Raw genomic sequence first — 14444 nt, 5'->3', positions numbered from 1 at the left:
GAATATACTCCATGCTCACAGAATCATCACAGCTGGGGTTTCTGAACCCAGAACCCAAGACGTACTTTTGAGACATCACAACACAATATTTAAATAGGATGATCGCTAAAAATCTAAGGTGTGTGGTCCCTGTAATAGCCTTCATCACATGGTAGGTGGTTAGCCCGTTTCTCTCTTGATGACACAAGGTGACGACAAGACAGTGTCTTTTGATGCTTGTCCCCTGACTCCCGGGTGCTTACCTGCCAAGTGCTCTGCTTTTTACTTTAGTCTTCCCAGCAGGCCTTGTCGATGTTCCGATTTTAAAAGTGAAAGAACTGGGGATCAGAGAAGGTGCGTGGCTTTCCGAAAGGCACATGACTGCTTAGTGGTGGAGCTGGGATTAGAACTCTGGGCCGACTGCTAAGCCAGTGTTTGTTCCACCGGATTCTCTCCCTCGTCTCCAGTACAAAGACAAGTTGTTGAATTGATTTGTTCATGGGTGTGTCTCCCATAGTGCCTCATTACTGCTGTGTATATGGTAGGTGCCATTTATCGAGCACTTAGAACATTCCAGATACTGTGCTAAGCAGTTTCATGCATTATCTGATTTAAACCTTTTTTTAACCATGAAACCTGGGTATCATTTGCTCCATTATATAAATGAAGAAATAGGCTCACAGAGGCAAAGTCACACAGCTAATAACAAGCTAGTGAAACTAGAAAGCTTACCTACACATGTTTGCCGAATGGTACGTATTATTAAGGATGTATTTTAAGGTAGCAAGAGGCCCTAAAAACGTAACGATCCTCAAGCATGTCCTTTCTTCCGCCAGGTTCTCCACCACGAGTTACTGGCCATCCGCGAGGCGTGTATTAAGCTCGAAAAAGACTACCAGCCGGGGATCACTTTCATCGTGGTACAGAAGAGACACCACACACGGCTCTTCTGCACTGACAAGAACGAGCGGGTGAGTTCCCTCGGCTGAGGCAGCAGCCGCTGCACGGCCTGGGCTGTGGGGCCTCGTGGGCCCTGGGTCTGTGCTCAGCCCTTCTCCTGTGCCACATCGCAGAGTGTCCATGGCGACTCTGCTGCTGTCCCGGGTTCTCTGGGCTTTGTGGGCACCCAGGCTTGGGCTCTCCTCAGTTTGGTGAGAAGCCTGGACCTGTAGGTCCCACAGGTCTCGGACAGGTCCAGGCGGGAGATGTCGTTTATCCAATAAAGAAATTACCGAAGAGGGGGCTCTGAAGAAGAACCAGTTAGCGCCCATGGCAGTGGGCAGGACAGTCGTAAAGAATGCTGTGGAATGGCGTCAACTCAGGGCCCCCGGTGGGGTTGGCGTGCTGGAAGGTGGCCTGGGGAGCTTGTTCTGGGGTCTGGAGAGGAGTTATGAGCTCCTTCGTACATCTCCTGGGCATTCCAGAATAAGAGCAACAAGCATGAGGAGAAGCAAGATTTGTAGACATAACTGCTGGGCATTCTGCACAGTTGAAGAAGCTAGCAGTCCTCGGGTTAAAAGGTTTCCATGTTCCCAACAGGATAAATAAAAATAAATCCACACCTATGCACATTGTCCTAAAACTGCATGGCATTAGGCTGACAGCCAGCAGCGTTCGAATCGGTCACAGCAGGGCCAGAAGGCGGTGGGTCGGTCTCCACGTGTGCCAGAGGAAGGCACAGCACGGCAGCGATGGCACCACAGCACGAGAAATGCCTCTGCTCTAAATGGAATACGAAATACAGATTGCGAGTTAACAGTGAGAAAAGGGGATAGTTTGTCACAATCACAGGGACGATCCACCAAGAAGACAGAACAACTGTGAGCTTGGATGTACCTGACGCCGTGACCTAAAAAGCAGTAAAGCAAAAACGGACAGAATTTCAAGGAGAAATAGACAAATCCACCGTCGAAGAGAGAGATTTCAACACACCTCCATCGGAAACTGAAACAAGCACAAATTAGTAAAAACCAAAATTTGGAAGAATGAAATGAATAAGGCAGATCTAATAGAATCCAACTTAAAACAGCTGCGTTATTAAAGTTGGCCTCGTACCAGGTCACAAAGGAGGTCTCAGGAGATTTCCAAACCTCAGTATTGTACAAACCACATTTTTTAAGTCATTATACAATTACAGAGTGGACAAGTTTAAGAAAGCTTGAAATTTTAAATTCACTTCTAAGTAGCATATGCATTAAGCATGTGAAAAGAAAAGAAATTACAAAATAATCAGAACAAAACAAATTACAAAGTAACCTGATTACAAAATTACAAAATAATCTGAACAAAAACGAGAATTTCATATCAAACCTTACATAACGCAACTAAGGCAGTCCTCAGACCTAAAAGTATAGATTTAGACGCGTTTGTTGTAAAACAAGAAAGAGAATCATCAAATAAGCCTGAAGATGCAGGAAGGATGGAAATAAGAGAAGGCAGGCCCAGGGGCAGAGGGAAAGCTGAAGAGCTGGGATGCGTGGGCTCCCTCCCTCCTCGGCCCGCAAACTTCGCTTGCCAGGAGTCAAGAGGGCTCAGAGTCAGCTTACTCCCACACCCCAGTTCCCCTCCGAGAATAGAAAATGAAGAAGCAACAGAGCAGATTAACACAAGCAAAACCTACTTCTCTGAAGACAGATGAACCTAGTGAGACTCAGCAAGGAGAAAAAGAGGACACATAAAGGATTAGGAGTAAAAACGGAACTGTAACTGCATTAGGAGTATACATTGTTTTAAATCTTAATGGAAAATTAAAAACTTTATGCCAAGAAATTGGAAAACTTAGAAAAAACAGATACAGACTGTTTGTAGAATTACATAAATTACCAAAATCAGCTCAGGAGGATAATCCAATTGTGATTCCAAAAGGCCCAGGGAGTTTTACAGGCAAGCTTTACCAAAGCTTCAAAGAATAACCTTATACAAAGTATTTCAGAAAATGGGAAAAGGAGGGGAGCTCATGTTATGAGGTTAGCCTGTAATACCAAGGGTTGGGGAGGATGCGGGTGCTGTGCAGTGGTCAGGAGCACAGGTTCTGGAGCCGGAGGGCCGGCTTGAATCCACATCCCCAGCTGCATGACCACGAGCTGCCTGCCTCCCTGGACCACTTTCCCAAGGACGTTCGGAGGGTTGACTAAGCTAGCCCGTGCAGAGCACTTAGCACAGTCCTTGGCACAGAGTAAATGCATTACTATGAGGAGAACTCTCATGCTTTTGGTGGGAGTACAAACTGATAACCAGAGTGGTACACAGTTTGGTGATTCTAGAGATCTGCCCTGGAGAAGCCCACATGCCTGTGTACAAGGAGACGTGTAGAGGAATATTTACTGCAGCTTGTTTCTAATAGCAAAAAATTAATCTGTCTGCTAACAGGAGAAAAGATGGTGATGCATTAATATATTAGCATCCTGTTCAGCAATGAAAAGTAGTAAACTGTATCTGTCAAATGAATACATCTCAAAATTGTGATCTTGAGCCAAAACAGCAAGTAGCAGAATGAATGTATGATACGTTTACAGAGTTAAATCTGTAGCAAAAAATAAAAGTACGTGTGGGACTAATAAAGTCTAAATTCGAGACTGCAGCATGGATGGGGAGAGAGGAAGTAGGATGGGAAAGGGGTACCAAGGGGCACTATTTTCAGGTATTTTACTTTTAAAAATCTGAAGGTGTGAAAAGGGTTGGCAAGAAGTGAAAAAGACACAGCTGAATGTGCAAAGAGGGTTACCCGATCTTCTCTTTGTTGGGTGTATATTTGAAATATTGCACAACTGAAAAGTCAGCCGGGGACTTAGTGACCAGTTCGGGGTGGGTTCCAGAGGAGGGGGTGGCACTGTGGTAGCAGTGGCTGGATGTTCGGTGACTTTTTGATCTTAGAGTGTAAACTTAGAGTAAGTAGGTGGGTATAATCTCTCGTGCCCCTCACGCCCAGCTTCTCCATGCTCTCTGAAGGAGCAGCCTTCCTCTTGGGCGGTGACTGAGCCGCTGGCAAAGCGCAGACGCCCCTGATAGCTTTCAGGGTTTTCTAGCTCTTCCGCCTTAAATATCGTGTGTGCTTGTGCATGGATGATGGCCCGTCAGGCCATCATCCGTGGTGTTAGATTTGCATGTTGGTGACAGTTCTCGCTCCGAGCTCAGCAATAGTGAAGAGCCCTTCAAGCATTACACACAGATTCTTCAGTGAAGGGAAAACACTGCATTTCCCATCTGGGCCTTTGTGAGACGTGGCGGAAGGTAACCCCAGGCCAAATAGGACAGGAACTAATTTAATTTCAGTTGTTAGTACTTGTTAAATTTTATTTTAATATGTAACCCTTTGCAAATGTGTTGACCAATTTATTTACTTATTTATTTATTTATTTATTTATTTATTTTTTTTTTTTTGAGGAAGATTAGCCCTGAGCTAACTGCTGCCAATCCTCCTCTTTTTGCTGGGGAAGACTGGCCCTGAGCTAACATCCATGCCCATCTTCCTCTACTTTATATGTGGGACACCTGCCACAGCATGGTGTGCTAATCGTTGCCATGTCCACACCTGGGATCCGAACCGGTGAACCCCGGGCCACCAAAGCAGAACGTGCGCACTTAACCGCTGCACCGCTGGGCTGGCCCCATGTATTGGCAAATTTAAAGACCTCACGATAGGGCAGCCTCTGGCTGGGAAGGCCCAGCATTGGAGGCGGTGTGGGCCAGTCTTGTTTGCTCGCTTGCTCTGCTTTGCTGTCCCCTGAACGTGTCTAATGGGTTCCTGTCTTGCTGAAGGTTGGGAAAAGTGGAAACATTCCAGCAGGTACAACCGTGGACACGAAGATCACCCACCCGACCGAGTTTGACTTCTACCTGTGCAGTCACGCCGGCATCCAGGTAAGGGCAGAAGGTCCCCTGGGCGCAGATTCTCCACGTCCCTGTGACACCGTCACACGTTCAGCAAGCACTTGCAGAGCATGGTCCTCATGCCAGGCGCTCCGCTGGGCACGAGGGAGGTGGTGGTAAGCAGCACCGATGGGCTTCAGCCGGTCCCAAGGGGGGTCAGGTGGTCAGCCAGGGAAGCGCTGAGGCTTGGGACCATCAGGTGTTAGGCACAAAGGACCCACTGGGGTGCTGTGGTGGGGGTCCCATCTTACATGAGATGTGGTCCGGGCAGAAGGAGCAGTGAGTGCAAAGGCCAGCACGCTGGTGGGGGCAAGGGGCACCCCTGTGTGCCTGGAGCTCAGCGAGCCAGGTGAGATCTGAGAGGTGACGAGACCGCTGTTGCTGCTGTGGGAAGGTGTTGGGGGCAGTGAAGGGGTCAGCTCATGCCCACATGGCGGGCTCAGCCTCTGTCCCCTCCATGCGCATTCTCTGGGCATGGAGAGAAGGTCACTGTGGCTTGTCATCACCTCGGGGCTTTCGTGGTCTCTCTTGGTGAAGACCCCCAGCTGGCCAAGGGCGCTTCCATCGGAGTGCTGCCACCGCAGAAGTGCCACGTCCAGCTGCGTCCGTTGTCAGAGCTGAGCTAGCAGGCTCTGCAAAGCCGTGCCCACTGAGACAGGAGGAGCTTAGTTCTGGGTGCCTGTCCCCGCTTCAGAGCTTCACAGCGGGGGCTTTGGGTTTTTTCAAAATATAAGTAAGGACTTAAACATCTCTTCCCAAAGGATTTGAACCTAAACTTTGAGAATTTGCAGTGAACTTTGTACTTTTAGCTTTCCATGGGAAACACTAAAATTTCCACCTCATTTACACCACCGCGGAGCTAGGACAGGGTGTGGCGAAGTGTGGCCTGTGGGCCCTGTCCAGCCTGCAGCCTGAGGGCTGAGAATGGTTGTCTAAGTTTGTAAAGGGTTGTTAGAAAGAAAAGAATACAGCTTAGATGCTAGCCCTGGTGGCCTAGCGGTTAAAGTTCGGCATGCTCCGCTTCAGCCGCCGGGGTTTGGTTTCCTGGGTGCAGAACCACACTACGTTGTCAGTAGCCATGCTGGGGCTTTTGAGGGAGGGAAAGGAACTAAAAAAGACAAAGAGGAAGATTGGCAACAGATGTTAGCTTAGGGCGAATCTTCCCCTGCAAAAAAAAAAAAAGTATGCCTTAGCACAAAGGCTTTTGTATCATTTCTTAGTGCAGATCATCTGTCCCAGGATTTGCTTCCTGAGTCAGGGGCTGGTGTGCCTTTTCTGTGGAGGGCACACAGTAAATCTTTGGGGGTTTGTGCTCTCTGTCGCATGTTCCCTTTTTTCCTTGGCTTCCCTCCCGGTGGGTGGAGCCCTCACCCTCCGGGGCCTCTTGGGCTTGTTTCTGGCTAACCCTCTCTCCCTGCGCCTTCTGCCCAGCTGTCTCACAGGGAGCCTCCTCTGGAGAGGTGTAAGTGCTGTGAGATAAACCAGCCCTGAGAGAGCCTGTTCCGCCATTGTTGCTGTGTCCTCAGCAGAGCCTCATACAAAACACCGTGACCCATGGGCCCCTGTGACAGCCACCAATTACATGTCAAAAGCGGGGTGCCAGCACGTGTGTGGTAGTAAATCAGAGGACAAGACATCTGCCCCCTGCCTATCAGTGAGACCCTGAATGCAGACGGTGAACAGGTGGCAGGACCTGCGCTGGAAGAGAAGGGACCCGGCAGGCTGGCCCCGGTGGAGGCGGGGCGGGGCGGGGCGGGGCGGTGAGGCTGGCAGGGAGAAGCCGCAGAAAGACGCTCCCGCTCTGTCGATGCCGTGGGTGCCTGGGTCCAGCAGGGCCGCGGCCGTGACGCTGTCAGAGCCGGGTGCGCCTGGCGCTGAGGGGGTGGGCAAGGTGACCAGCTCCCGCTGCCTGCGGTTTCAAAAGATTTCATCCTGCACAAACTGCATAAAATAACACACATGTTCAAACTCCTATTTAAAAAAGTGTTTTTGTTAGTATGTAACTCTTACTAGAGATTCTTTCTTGCCTTTGTAAGTAAAACATTGTAGAAAACCTAACATGTACAAGTGACGCTGTCCTCAAAACAACCATTTTTATGTTTTATGTCTTTCCAAAATGATGTTTCTATGTGTAAATGTATGTATAGTCTATATTTTACAAACAGGGTCATAATAGGTATGGTTCTGGTGCTTTTTTATAATAATACACAATAATATAATACAGACATCCTTCGGTCATTAAGCCTCCTCCCACCGTGTCCTCCACGGAGGGTTTGCTTGTCCCCATGTGGCCATAGCTTCTCATAGCAGCGCCCTTTGCAGGTGAGTCCTGGACTTCTCTCTTGGTTATTCACCTCTCCGACCCTCTGATCTGCTTTTAGGGAACAAGCAGGCCTTCCCACTATCACGTGCTTTGGGATGACAATCGTTTCTCTTCCGATGAGCTGCAGATTCTCACCTACCAGCTGTGTCACACCTACGTACGCTGCACGCGCTCCGTATCCATCCCTGCGCCAGCATACTATGCTCACCTGGTGGCCTTCCGGGCCAGGTACCACCTGGTGGATAAGGAACACGATAGGTGAGTGCCATGCCTTTCCTGGCTGGAGGTCACAGCAGGGGTCATTTATGAAATGGGCTTCAGCAGCTGCTCTTCCAGAATGGGTAGCAGTGGGGTCACAGTGGCTGGACACAGACTCCCAAATGCCAGTATCCTCACTGCCCCTTGTTAGCTGTGTGGCCGCCTCCCCAGATGTCTGGTGGATGGTCCTAACCTAGTTATCAGAGCGCTGCGCCGTGGTGCGTTAAAGGCTGTCCTCTCTCTGTCCCCCGTCCCCACAGTGCTGAAGGAAGCCATACCTCCGGGCAGAGTAACGGCCGAGACCATCAAGCGCTGGCCAAGGCGGTCCAGGTTCACCAGGACACACTGCGCACCATGTACTTTGCTTGACATGTTTAGTGTTTACGATTGTGTACCGAGTTGGATTCACATGAGACCAGCTACACTCAGACCAACAGATGCCCAGCCCTTCCGTGACAGCCAGCATCGAACATGAGACGTCATTGATTTCAGTAGATTCTCCATTTTCCAGAATGCCTTCCGTCCCAGATTTCACACTTGGATTTTGAACTGCAGACCTGTATGAGACCCCGTTGTCCTAGGAAATATGGTTTGCCAAAATCTATAAGCTGCTTACTAAAATAGAGTCCCGTGTTTCCTAAAAATCTCCTAAAACCAGTCTATGAACTCAGGGCTTTAAAACATTTTTAATTTATTTGGTCATTCAATTTACTTGTTTTTAACACATGATTCTATATGAAATTGATGGGCTCAAACTAGCTGTGAACGTTCTCTGAGAGTGAGAGCAGCACAAAACACGATTGTGGTTTTAAAGCCTTGAACATTCTGATGTTGTCACTAAAGTTTATTTCAAAGTGATGCTAGTGTGCTCCTGACTTGGCTTTCACAAGCCCTTCGGGACCCGAGGGCAGGTGGCATGCCGAGGCGCCCACAGGTGGGTCTGTTCTGCCACTGCCTGCCTTTCTCACAGCTTGAAACAAGGAGCAGTGGCAGAAGATGGGCCACGTGTGTTTACAACATTTATAGGTCCAGAGAGATTGGCAGACAAGTGCCATTTTAATAAAAATTTATTTAAAAAAAGAAAAAAGACAATATGCTGACAGTCTAATCATAAGATTTGTCCTATAGGACTGTGACGTTTATTTTCCAAAGTTTCTAAAGAATACGGGTCTGTGGTGATAAATACAGTACAATCCTTTTTCACTGTTATGTCTTTAATGTAAGAGAAAAATATATATATCTGGTTTGCAGTATTAATGTGATAGATAGATGGGATAGATGCCATTTTTCATTTTATTGACTACGGGGTGCTTCTTGTGATCTGTTTAGCGTTATCAAGAGTGTTTCGGAGCCTGGAGCCTGGACCACCTCCTGTGGTTCTCAGTGCTTAAGTACAGGAATATGCAGTTGACTTAATGTGACAGCAGCCTGCCCCCCTCAGCGTAGATTGTGTAGCCTGTACCTTCAGGAGGACCGAGCACACTCACGAGGCCATCACTCCCTCCCTCTCTGTCCCCTCGCCCCCGTGTTCTTGCTCAGCCGATTAAGCACAAATGGAATGTATGTATTCTCCCATTCCTGGGAGACACGTCCATGTATCAGAGTGTACCTCTCTCTGTGTGTGGTTTTGTTAGACTCGTTTCATAGGATCTATGCACTGAAACACACAGAAAGCTGTTGGCAGTGGCTCCCTGTTGGGGGCGAGGCCAGCAGTCAGCAACAGAGCCCTGGCCTCCGGATGGCTGACTGCCAGGCCAGCAGCAGTGGCAGACCCTTCTGCTAAGATTTGCATTCTGGGCCCCAGATGTGGGTTTGCCAATCTGGAAACCATTGCACTAAGAGTGATACCATGGACAGCTTGAAAAGGGTAAGAACAGACACGTCTGTTTGTGCTAACTGGCTTTTTGTTCTTGTAGGCAGTTGTATTCAGAGTCAAGTCCACATTCAATGTAGAGATTCTAGGAAGGAGACGACCCTTCCCCTAGAGCTGCTTTGTGCTCTGTAGGTTTCCACTCCCCAGCCCGGCCTGACATTTACCTCTGGCACTGCGGTGGAGTGAGGGTCCCGATGGGGGTGCCTCGTGCTGGAATAAGCGCCACCTCTGTCTCCTGGTCTGACGGCTCCAAGGGGTGGGAAGGGCAGGGAACCGCAGGCCGAGCTGTAATGGACACTCAGCCTGGATTTTGGCAGCGATAACAAAGGGATGACAATATTATTTGTGAAGCTATCTACTCCGAGAACTGTGTGCGTGTGTGTGTGTCTGTGTGTGCATGTGGGTGTCTTATTAATGGCATTAGTCTCTTCTTGCTGTATCTTTTTTTCTTTGTCTTTTTAAATGACAGAAGCCTCTGCTCTAAGAAACGTTGCAATTCCCTGTCGTTTTATTGGCAAGTGGCACTTTCTCCTATGTTCAGAAGCATACCAATACACTCTTGGCTTAAATTACCAGAAGCATTCAAGCTAAGGAGGGAATCTTTTCACTAATACGCTTTTAAAATCTGAAATTAGGTTCGTTTTCAGCCATTTTTAGGATCAGCTAGAACCACGTGTCTCAAAGGTGTGTTTTAACCACCTGCACCAGGGTCTCAGTGGTCGGGGCAGTGGCGGTGCTTGGTAAAAGTGCAGACCCCAGGGCTGGGAGTGGCATCTGCATTTTACACCATTGGCCAGGGTTCCAGGACTGCCTGGAGTCAGAGAGCCCTGATCTAGAGCTCGCTGGAGTGTGCTCTCCCGCGCGCCGCGGGTCCAGCAGGGAGGAGCTCTTTGGGCTGCAGGGAGAGGGTTTCTGAGCTAATACCTGGGGAAGATCACAGGCTGGCAGAAAATTGGACCTAAAATTTTTTATCATTTTTGAAGGAAAAGTTTTCTTGTTAGTGGGCCAAAGTACTTTGAGAAGGATACTTTTTATAGCCCTATGCTTGTTTTATAAAACTTTTAATACTAAAAGCATTAATAGACCAAACGTCTCCAGCTGGGTTAGCTGCATACCTTGGTACATGTCTAATGATTCAGAATTTAAATGGCTGTAGTTACAATTTCTCAGGTAAATAATTGTTCTCCCAAATTTCTACCAATCCCCCCATTATTAGGATAAATTTTGAGACAGTGTAAAACGTCAAAGCGCAGTAGAATAAGTCCGAGCCCTGTTCATATGGAAGCCAAAGGGCCCCTTGCCCGTCTTCTGCTTGTGCTTGCACCCGCACAGGGCTACCTCATGCCTGCGCGTGGCCCCGAGGAGGGGCTCTGGGGTAGCCCCATCCTCCTCCTGCGTTTGACTGGACCCCGGAGGCTCGGGGCCCATGCAGATTAGAGAGGCGTCTGCTCGCCGGCTTTGCCCCACCCCACTGTTAAGTAAGGTGTGCCTTGCTTTAAGCAAACTGAATGTGAAAATTATGATGTAGGAATCTGGATTCATTTAAAAGAAAAACCGGGACTTATCTCATCTCTTTAAAAGAGGTCTCCCAATTAGATTCTTGTACTGGTACTCTTCCTAGTATATTTTAAAATATTCACTGTAAGAAAAATAATGTATTCCCATCCCTTCACCACTATCTATTACATTTCAGAAGCTCTCACCCTAATAACTAAGTGATGAAAGAAACCCAGGGGAGCCGTTTAAAAAGCCACCGTTTTGTAGAACATCCCTTTGGTAATGCTATAATTCCATCCTGCTGTTTGTGTATCATAAGCTTAGATTTTCCTAGTTCAGATGAATTTTGTAAAACTGGGCATACTTGTACTTTTAGAAAGGGATTGTTTTATTTGGGTTTTCTGTTTTGAGAAGTCTTCGCATGTACACTTGATACTACATTTTAGGGTCTGCCTTTTCAAGATTATGTTGCCCTTCGGTAGTGTTCCCATACTCCCTTAAATGAATGTTTGCACTCTGGAACCACAGACATCCCTGGCCACTGCAGCGGCCTCCCCTTGAGGGAACTGCTGGCAACAGAGTGTTTGCCAAGCTGTTGGAGGTGGGCCGTAAGCTCTGCTGTTCCCGGTGTTTCCCCGGGTACTGAGTGCTCATAGACAATTCGAGTCCAGCTCCTACAGCAGGGTTGGGGGGAGTTCTATTGATGTTAGATTCTATGTTATTTTTATTGTTGTTAAATGCAAGTGTTGCTATTTATTTTTTCCTTTCTGCTCTGGTTTGATTTGGCCGATGTGGATATTCCAGTGCATGTGGTACCTGATGAATATGATAGAAATTATTTTCCCCGATTTTTATAAATTACCTAATGTTTACCTTCAATTTTGCCGGATGATTTATTTTTGAAAGCTACAAAGGTAATTTTTCTGGATGAATTGTTTTTCTTATATACGCAGCCATGTAATTTTACATTGATCTGCAGGGTGGTTTAAATTTTATTTTTACAAGGCAGTTTTTCAGTCAAATTATATATTTGATACAATATGTTAAGGGTAGACCAGCCAAGCGTCATGCAGTTGGGACACCAGACTGTCTCTGGGAGGCCTTTGGGGGCTGGGGCCGCTTCTCTTGGTCGCTCGTTGTCATGGAAGCACTTGGCTTGTGTCATGGAGCCGTCAGGATCTGGATGTAGTCCTTCACTGGGACTTTGATCTGTTGAACAGTTAAAAGAATTTTTCCTGGGCATTTTCCTACACCTAAGGCAGTTCCATTAGAAGGAGCTTTAGAAGCTGACATAATCCAGACAGTGGACAATCCCAGTGGCCCAGACAAGCCATAGAAATTTCCCTGTGACCTCTTTGACTCATCTCTCACGCTCATGAGAAAAGGAATGTACAATAAATAGAAACTTCCTCAGTGTTCGTGCGCCTCACTTTCAGAATGCAGATATCTTCTTTATATTTTAAGCCCTTCCCCAAAGTAGCCCAAAATATTTTCTCTAGCTGCCGTGCCAGAGTTTCGGCTGCTGTGACGTTTTTCAATGTAGACACAGTGCACGTGTGACTTTGTAATGGGGCTCTCCGTGTTACACACAGGCTGACTCTTTTTTGTAAGGAAAACTTTCAACTCCAAATAATTGCACTGATTTTTTGACAGCTTCCTTTTTATGATGTCCCACTTTGCATCTGCTGTACTTGTTTGAGATGACTGTAAATAGGGTTAGGCTCGCAGAAGTGATGTGAACGCAGCATTGCTTTGTTTTAGGGAGGCTGCCGCGTTCTTCAGTATTATGTGTTAGAGTCGTGTGGACGTAATTCTGTTCTTTAGCCTTGTGTCTGTTGACCATTCATGAAGGACAAACTAGCCTCGTTTTCTTGTTTTTCTGAAGAAAAGGTTGCAACCTATTGAGAGGGGAAGATGCTCTCTCCTTAAGTTCTGAAGATGTACTTTTAAGAGAATTGTGAATCCTTTGCACACTTTTTTGGTCTGTCTAATTCCTTGTCGTTTGCCATGACTCCCCAAAGCGTGTTCTTCTAGTCTGCCCAGCACTCGGCAGTTCGGTGGGAAGCATCTGTCTGGCCAATGTTAACAGAGGGTGAGGGCTGCCCTCGCTTGTCTTTGGTCAGCCGTCATTTTAAAGCCATGAGGTCACTGTTGTGTCAAAACCGTCATTTATGGCTTATCCCATGGATGCTAGAGAGCCCTGAAATCCAGTGCTGTTCCTCTCTGCCCCGTGATTTTGCTAGATTAGAAGTGCGTGCTCCAGCCCACAGTGTTGCAATTCTGTTTGTGGTCAGGCTACCCAGTGTCAGACACACAAAGGAGTTCTTAAACCCAAATCAGTCACCTGAGTGTGTGTGAATGTCACGTCGATGCCATCGTGGTGCCCTTGCTTAATGCTTTTTTGGATGTGTCTTGCCATTTTATTGTCGAAAGTGAATGTATTGGCTTAGCCAAATCACTACAGAAGGTGGTTTCTAAATACCTTTTAGATGAAATAAATGCAGATAAAGGCTACCTCTGAATTCTCAATAGATTCATGTTTGCTCTTAACCCTAGCAATCCACACTGAAAATAGCCAAAATGTTGCCTGAATAAACTGAATTGTGAACATCTCTCTGTTCAGTTCTGGCTTGAAAATTTGTGTGCCATACTGTGACCCGTGGGCAGTCCCCTCCTCCCCCTCTGAGGTGCCATGGGTGGGCCAGGGTCTCCTCAGGGCTGCCCAGCTCCGAGATTCTAGGATTCTAAGCTGCCAGCGTGAATGAAACGGAAAGGCTTTTCTGCACTGTCCTCACAGGCTGGCAGGAGCATCTCCATGCAGGGCTGTGTGTGGCGAAACCTTGAAATGGCCTGCTGTCCTGGCTTTTCACTTTCCTGTTCAATATAAGAAAGCACTTTTTTTTTTTCTTTTGCTTTACTTATGAGTGGGCTGAAAATGGCTCCCTCTGCCCACTTCTCCCTTTTTATACACTCTTTAAAATCACCACGGTGCTTAAACACCGATCTCGTGCAAGTAATACGTTTAAAGTAGCTGCATGGTTTCGAAAAACAATGCAGATGTAGTTGACCTTTGACTTTGGAACTTTGAGTTACTATCACTCCCTACTTAAAAATGATCTAAGGTTTGAAAGCAGAATGTTCTGTTCAAATCCAAGGCCCTTTGTTTGAAAGGAACACAGGGTCCACAGCCGGCGTCTTGAAGTAGGAGCTCCTGCCACCGGCGCCCTGGATCCTCTGACGCCAACTTGCAGGAAATCTGTCCTGGGAGAGTTTGCTGTGACTCTGAATCTTGTGACCCCTTCTTGTGATTAACCACTTTGCTGTCAGAAATGTCCTTTGCCCACACACCACTGTGGGTAATGCATTCACTGTCACCCTCTGCCTCCTTCACGCCTTTTCTTTAGGTTCCTTATGTTCTCTCATCTTCAGAAGTTTAGCATTTGCTCCAAAACACCTCCACTGGTTTGCTCTTAAATTCTTGAGGGACAGGCAGCAAGCTTTGCAATTACAGATGTCTGGGTATGTGGAAGTGGCTCTGCTCTCCTGCTGGACGCTCATCAGACATTGACTTTGGCCCAGAGAGGTCCCAAATCCATCATTACGTGGAAGTAATTGCCTTTAACACTGTTGTTTTGGGTTTTGATG

The 14444-nt window shown here is 47.3% G+C and overlaps 1 protein-coding gene across 1 annotated transcript in view; it reads left to right on the top strand.

The window, feature by feature from the left end:
* Positions 1–13411, top strand: part of AGO2 (argonaute RISC catalytic component 2) — a 106923-nt gene extending 93512 nt beyond the window's left edge. Inside the window, exons 16-19 of the mRNA XM_044781122.2 lie at positions 816–950; positions 4738–4839; positions 7230–7429; positions 7690–13411. Coding sequence (XP_044637057.2) covers positions 816–950; positions 4738–4839; positions 7230–7429; positions 7690–7798 — 546 coding nt within the window. The 3' untranslated portion in view covers positions 7799–13411. The remainder of the gene's footprint in view (positions 1–815; positions 951–4737; positions 4840–7229; positions 7430–7689) is intronic.
* The last annotated feature ends 1033 nt before the right edge of the window (positions 13412–14444 follow it).

The sequence above is a fragment of the Equus asinus genome, chromosome 12 (genome assembly GCF_041296235.1).
Source record: "Equus asinus isolate D_3611 breed Donkey chromosome 12, EquAss-T2T_v2, whole genome shotgun sequence".
NCBI classification, from domain to species: domain Eukaryota; kingdom Metazoa; phylum Chordata; class Mammalia; order Perissodactyla; family Equidae; genus Equus; species Equus asinus.
This window is presented reverse-complemented; position numbering and strand designations above follow the sequence as displayed.